Source organism: Raphanus sativus, chromosome 2 (assembly GCF_000801105.2).
Source record: "Raphanus sativus cultivar WK10039 chromosome 2, ASM80110v3, whole genome shotgun sequence".
NCBI lineage: Eukaryota > Viridiplantae > Streptophyta > Magnoliopsida > Brassicales > Brassicaceae > Raphanus > Raphanus sativus.
This window is the reverse complement of record NC_079512.1, coordinates 17,885,929-17,893,531: the sequence shown is the minus strand read 5'-3', so window position 1 is coordinate 17,893,531 and position 7,603 is coordinate 17,885,929. Positions and strand designations below refer to the sequence as shown.

Sequence of the window (7,603 nt, the reverse complement as noted above, 5' to 3'; positions counted from 1 at the left end):
AATTACATAATTCCAATTTTTCACTTATCAAAATATTTTTTACAAAATTTTTAAATTATGTTTAAGAATAACTGTCCAGACGACTTTAAGTTAAGTCGTCTGGACGACTTATTTTCAACTCGTCTGTCTAAACAGACGACTTGCGAGGGGTAGAAACGTAAAAAAAAATCCGTTTTTTTGTTTGTTCACAAGGAGATAGTTGTAATTTCAATAGCCTTTTAGGTTACTTTTGCCTTTGACCCAAGTTGGGGTATTCTTTTGGGTTTGACTCCAAGTTTTGAGTCATACTTGGCAATTCTCCCCAAATAAAATTGGGAAAATTGCCAAAAGAGAACAAAAAAACAAGGTTGTTGTCCCCTTGGTATAAATCCTTTTTTGGCCAATTTTTCTCCTTTTTACCCTTTGAATTTCTGAAAACTAATAAAATAAATAGTTTTGTAAATCAAAAAAAATATTAAAAATATAAACAATTAATAAAACACCTATATACACATGCTGGTATTTTTTGTTTTCTCAAAAAGTTCATAAATAAAAATTTGAAAATACGTTCTACTAAAAGTAGAAAGTGCCTTCTACGGAAAATGATATAGTAGAAAGCGATTTCTAAAATAACTACGTTCATCTACTATTTTTAGAACGTACATTCTACTATTTATTAATTTTCTATAATATGTGGAATGCGCATTCTACTAATCCCAAAGCTTCTACTTTTTGTCCGGAAGCATCTTCTACTTTTATTGACTATTCTAAATTTTGCGGAACGTGTTTTCTAAAGTTTACTCTTCCTTCTACTAAAACTAGAAAGCGTGTTCTGGAATTTTGTCAATCTTCTAAACTTTTAGAAGGCTCCTTCTACGGATAAGATTACCTGATTTTTGCGAAAATTAATGAAAATTTCAGTTAAGGAAAGAGAGAGCCGGAAAGAGGCGGAGGGATGTCTGAAGGAGAGAGCCGGAAAGAGCCGGATAAGCGTGTTCCTAGGTTTACCTTGCTTGTAGGGATGTCTGAAGGAGAGAGCCTGAGAGGCGGAGAAAGAGAGAGCCGGAAAGGCGGAGATAGAGAGAGGCGGAGAGAGGCGGAGAGAGAGAGAGGCGGAGAGAGGCGGAGAGAAGCGGAGACAGAGAGAGGAGGAGAGAAGCAGAGACAGAGAGAGGCGGAGAGAGGCGGAGAGAGGCGGAGAGAGGTGGAGAGAACCGGAGACAGAGAGAGGGGGAGAGAGGCGGGGAGGCGGAGATATAGAGAGAGGAAGAGGCGGAGAGACGGAGAGGCACAGAGTAGGGGACGGACGAAGGGGTTACACCGGAGATAGAGAGAGGCAGAGAGGCGGAGCTGTCACCAGCGATGGCGACGGAATCATCTTAGGGTTTGGTTCTCGATTGGGTCGAAGAGATGGAGTTCTAAGAAGAGAGAGAGAGACAAATAATCCCGTGTAAATGTATTAAGAATGGGAATGTTGCTCATTTATTCATTTTTTTATTTCTTTTGCTTTTTAGAAATCTTTTTATATAGTTTTTTCATTATAAATGTATGTAAACCTTTTAATTTCGTTTTAATTTGATTTTAAATTATTTAAGGAAAGGTTAATTTTGGGATTATGAAAAAATTTATACCATTAGGACAACAATTAGATGGATTTATACCAAGGGGACAACAACCTTATTTTTTTGTTCTCTTTTGGCAATTTTCCCAATAAAATTCATCAAAACTGTTAAGATCTTGCAAATCCATTTCAAATCTGAAAGACGGGCGAAACCGTTTCAAGAGAGAATTGTGGCCGTGTTTATGATTCGGGTTCTTTCAGACTAGAAAGTTATTTGAAGAGAAAATGTTCCCTTATTTTTCTTGACTCTGGTTCATTGTTTCTTGCAATTTTGACTTCTTATCTTCCAACTCTCACACGCAACACATTAATTATAAGGGGGCGTAGTATAGGAGTAGGGACATCTCTGGTATTATGAAAAACTGCACAGTGCATTTCCCTATACCTAATATCTTTTTATTTTATAAGTATGTATTGCAAATTCCCTATTTTTTATTTTATTTTCTGATCAGCATTTTTCTTCTTCTCTTCTCGCTAATCATCAAGTTTGTCACGAAATATATAACTGCTTTCTATTCTAGTAGTTCTTTCTTGAAGATTCTGCAGTTTTACAATATACAGTTCTTAGCTCTGTCTTTTTACGGTAACGTCGAAAAAACCGAAATGATTGATTTTGATAAAAAAATTGTTGAACTAAGATGATTTTCATAATCTGCAGGTGATCGAGCTTACACGTCTACTCGATTCTTCGCCTTAACACCGTAAGCTGCCTAAATTCAACTAAGGTTTTATCAATTCTTACCAAAACAGCTAAAGTATCATCACCAACTCCCAATGGACGATGTGTTGAATTAGAAAAGATGCACAATAATTTTTATGTAGCATGTTACATTCTATATTTCGTGTTTTTAACATATAGAATAAAATGTAAACTTCATAATAATATAAACAGATGTATGTCAGCAATATGAATCAATTAATCTGGATTTTTCTGATGACAAAACTGTTGATCTAATACATACATAATTTTCAGAGTCTTAAACGAGTAGCGAAATAAAAATATAATAAATTATAATAAATATATTATATGAAAACTGTATAAATTAAAAAAAAACTATATTTTGGAGGAGGTTCTCTATTTGATTATTTCAGATAGTTGTTTATTGTACATAACTCAAAAATATATTTAAAGTAATAAAAATAAGAACAAAGTTAAATGTATTAAACAAATCACTATATATTAATAATGCCGATTAAGAAATATGAACAAAAATAATATAGAGTTACACAATATATAAGTAAAAGAGAAGTTATATATTTCTAATATTAATAATAATATTTAATACATTTTTAAAATAGAAAAATATTTTCACATACGTGCGGGTCAAAATCTAGTATGATAGTTAAAAGTGAGTAAAGAGGAGGAAGAAGAACGAAAGGAAAAAAAATGATAATAAGAAATAAATGTAATAACCCAAAAGGGAGTCTGCTTCCCGCGAGATGAAGTCTTGAGTTGCACTCTCTTCAAAGGGTGTAGATGCATCCTTGGAATATGAGCTTCATAATGAGAAGCAAGTTTTTGTTTTGCGTGTGGTTTTTAATCCATCTAACACAATCCATGTACCGGGAAAATGGCGTTAGATGGACTTTGTTTGTGAAAAAGACCAAATATCAGGTTAAGTGCAATCGAAGAAGAGATGTTCCCTTGTTTCCTCGCACTGAACACATAGAAGGCATTCTGGTGGAAAATTTAAGCAACACAATAACTTAATTATAGCCATGCTCTTTTGATTAACTCGGCGTCTAGCGTCAGCGTCTCTAAATATTCACATCAACCGCTTTGTATAACACGGCGGACAATAATGACGAGAAAAAAAAATGTCGCCGTAACAGTAAAAGGAGGCGCCGCTGTGAATCGTAACTGACGCTAGAATTTCAAGCGATCAGATATCATCGGAAATCTGACGCTGCGTCTCGTTTAATTAACACCGGTTTCAATGGTTCTTTGCAATCTTGCTTTTAAAACAACATAAATTACACGGCTTTTGGAGACGCTGATGCTAGACGCCGCGTTTGTCAAAAGAACAGGGCTTATACAACATCTTATATTAACATTTTTGTGGCAGATCAGGTGTTACTTAGATGGTGTGAGCTTACAAAAATGCTACTCATGCTCATATGTATTCAAGTTTGATTTCACTTTATAAGACTAACCAGAAATGGCTTCCGTTCGTGAACCACATAGTTATCAGTTCAGTAGACAATATAACTGGAATCACATGTATGATGTATACATACTTTTCACAAGGAATAAGCAACCCTATGTATGTGAATTACATGAACATTACATGTCAATAGCTCATGAATGAACACACCTTAAAGCTATATACAGTGAAAAAAATCATTTATTTATATTTGAATATATTGCATAGAAAGCCATATTTATAACAATTGGCTAGTATACAAACATTTTAATACAAAGTTAGCCGATATAAGCTTACAATACTAGTATAAATTACCTACTGCTTAGACAGTATTCTCAAAATATAGTTACATGTTTATTTATTTAGAAGTTCGAGAAAGTAATTATAAAATTAATTACTATTCGAGTCACAATTTTTTTATTTACCAGAAAAAAAATTCTAATTTGAAGCTTGACGACATCTTTGACCAGATTAACCTCCAGGTGTATATGGGTTAGCCTGACCCATGCATTTCCCCGGTGCACAACCCTTGTTATCTGCTTCCATAGCTCCATTACTTATTCTTGCGGCTTCAGTTGTGCTCATGACAATGCATATAATGGCTATAAGAGCCAATGATAGAACAAGTATTTTCTTGGAAATAAACATTTTCTTTGGGATGATTTGCCTTTCTCTAATAAACATTTGTGCTCTTATATAGTGTGAATTTTTATTTGCTAATTAAAGAATATGATTATAATAGGTTTAGTTTGCCGTAATCTTTGGATATTTTGTTAGTTTTATGCATTGGATGCCTGTGAACCACACTAATTATTAGTTTTGTATAAAAATAGTGAAATCATATACGTCGATAATTGTTTTTAAACACATTCAATAGAGATTGTATTTCCTTGACAATTTTTGGTGGATGATGAAAAATATTTATAAATAAATGAGAATTTTGGATTTAGTTAGATTAAATAGCTTGTGTTATTTTGTTAAATTTAACCAAAAATTGTAAAATCAGTAATACAAACACTTATTGGTGTTATTGAATAAGATAATTTAATAGAATTGAGTTGAATTTAAATTCCCCTATATACTAAAGTCCAAGTCACCTTGCCAATAAAATCCTGACAAGTGAAATATATTTTGCAAAAAATCTAATTAATATTAATACAAAAATATATTTTCGATTACAGTTTTCAAAATTCTAATAACAAAATCCTAAAATTTTTCAAATCATCAAACACCATGTTCAAAAAGCCTTGATAGATAACATATGTTTTTTCTTCTCTATAACTATAGATATTTTAATTTTACTTTCTATTGATCTCCTCTCTTGTGTGTGTTTCCCATTATTCTTTCCCATTCTTCATATTCTTTGTCTTTTGAACTACGATTTTTTGACAAAATAAAAATATAAATAAGTTGATGAGTTGAACAAAAAAAAAAATAAGTTGATGATTAAGAAGCTTTGGCACCAACACAGATAACAACAACATCTCCAGAGATAATAAAATATATGATTTTGTTTGCTAAGTTATTTGATTCCTATAATGAACTGAGAAAATGAAGAATAGAAATTTGGGAGAGGCTGGAGTGTATTGCAGAGTTGGCAGTCTGCAAATGATGGTTAAAATCAGGTTAGTGAAATTATAAATTACATCATGTTAAATTTATTTTTCATGAAATTTTTCTCTTCTAAACTACTTAAATTCTTTTATGTTTTTCTTCTTTAGATATTAAAAGCTACACCCTAAATAGGTAAACTTAAGCAAAAAGGTCAATAATATGTTTAAATTGGACTAAATAAATTCTTAGTTTCCTAGAATGTGTGTAGTTGTATTACTGATAATTCACGAAAATACAGTAATATTAACCTTCTTCCGTAATAAATTCTTGCAACATTGATTAAATTATAAGATATAGTACGTATTAGTGGCTACAAGTTTGTAGTATTGTAGTATTTACAATACACATTTTCAGATGTTTGATATCTCAATACACAACAATAAATAAATTACTCTTAACTCTTTTGCATCCTTTTGAAAGTGAGAAATAGTAGGCACTGAGACAATCAAATTTGTCACTGATTAAAAATATGAAATTTGAAAAATGTCAATATGCTTCATAAGTAATCATAAATATGGTTCTATAACGTATGAAATTTGGTTTTATGAGCAAGGAAAAATATCCCCATGCATAGCGTGGGCTCAATACTAGTTTATATGAAAGCACAAGCTATGAAAATGTAACATGTAACCGAATTTTTAGTCATTACTTAATATTAAACAATAGCAACCGAAAATACATAACTTTCATTAAATAATATTAAACAACTAGGAAACAGATAAACCATGATTACAGGGACACAAACATAAGATGAAAAATTAGTTCTTCAAGAACAAAACGACAATAGCAGTAACGCTTGTGAAGCCACCCCAAGTCAGAACAAAGAACCTTTGAACATCTTCTCCATCTTTAATGGATCAAATCTTGGACCCTCGTTGCAACCAATATTATCTTCTTCGCGATGAGAAAGTGGGGCCCTGTTAGCTTTCGTGTGAAAGTAGTGGTAACCTTTCAAAACCTTCAAAGCCGTAGAAACCAACCATAAATCCTTTATCCGTACCTGGAAGCACAAATAAAATTCATCAGAACTGTTAAGATCTTGCAAATCAATTTAAAATCTAAAAGACGGGAGAAACCATTTCAACAGAGAATTGTGGTCGTGTTTATGATTCGGGTTTTTTCAGACTAGAAAGTTATTTGAAGAGAAAATGTTGTCTTGTTTTTCTTGATTATGGTTCGTGGTTTCTTGCAATTTTGACTTCTTATCTTCCAACTCTCACACGCAACACATTAATTATGAAGGGCGTAGTATAGGAGTAGGGACATCTATGGTATTATGAAAAACTGCAAAGTGCATTTCCATATACCTAATATCTTTTTATTCTATAAGTATGTATTGCAAATTCCCTATTTTTATTTTATTTTATGACAGCATTTTTCTTCTTCTCTTCTCGATAATCATCAAGTTTTTTTAGGAAATATATAACTGCTTTCTATTCTAGTAGTTCTTTCTTGAAGATTCTGCAGTTTTACAATATACAGTTCTTAGCTCTGTCTTTTTACGGTAACATCGGAAAAAACGAAATGATTGATTTTGATAAAAAATTTGTTGAACTAAGATGATTTTCATAATCTGCAGGTGATCGAGCTTACACGTCTACTCGATTATTCGCCTTAACACCGTAAGCTGCCTAAATTCAACTAAGGTTTTATCAATTCTTACCAAAACAGCTAAAGTATCATCACCAACTCCCAATGGACGATGTGTTGAATTAGAAAAGATGCACAATAATTTTTATGTAGCATGTTACATTCTATATTTCGTGTTTTTAACATATAGAATAAAATGTAAACTTCATAATAATATAAACAGATGTATGTCAGCAATATGAATCAATTAATCTGGATTTTTCTGATGACAAAACTGTTGATCTAATACATACATAATTTTCAGAGTCTTAAACGAGTAGCGAAATAAAAATATAATAAATTATAAAAAATATATTATATGAAAAATGTATAAATTAAAGAAAAACTATATTTTGGAGGAGGTTCTCTATTTGATTATTTCAGATAGTTGTTTATTGTACATAACTCAAAAATATATTTAAAATAATAAAAATAAGAACAAAGTTAAATGTATTAAACAAATCACTATATATTAATAATGCCGATTAAGAAATATGAACAAAAATAATATAGAGTTACACAATGTATAAGTAAAAGAGAAGTTATATATTTATAATATTTATAATAATATATAATACATTTATAAAATAGAAAAATATATTCACATACGTGCGGG

The 7,603-nt window shown here is 31.4% G+C and overlaps 1 protein-coding gene and 1 long non-coding RNA gene across 2 annotated transcripts; one reads left to right on the top strand and one right to left on the bottom strand.

Annotated features, from left to right (window-relative positions):
• The first annotated feature begins 934 nt into the window (after positions 1-934).
• Positions 935-1,309, top strand: LOC130508591 (uncharacterized). The gene has a single exon (XM_057004173.1). The coding sequence runs from the start codon at positions 935-937 to the stop codon at positions 1,307-1,309; it is 375 nt and encodes a 124-aa protein (XP_056860153.1).
• Positions 1,310-5,976: 4,667 nt separating this feature from the next.
• LOC130506720 (uncharacterized) lies at positions 5,977-6,921 on the bottom strand. The gene is made up of 2 exons (XR_008942104.1): positions 6,435-6,921; positions 5,977-6,358 (listed from the first exon to the last, which is right to left on the bottom strand). It is a non-coding gene; the product is annotated as an uncharacterized LOC130506720 (long non-coding RNA).
• Positions 6,922-7,603: the final 682 nt, after the last annotated feature.

Bases quoted from the DNA above. Each gene is read 5' to 3' on its own strand.
- LOC130508591 (XM_057004173.1), top strand. From the start codon at position 935: ATGTCTGAAGGAGAGAGCCGGAAAGAGCCGGATAAGCGTGTTCCTAGG.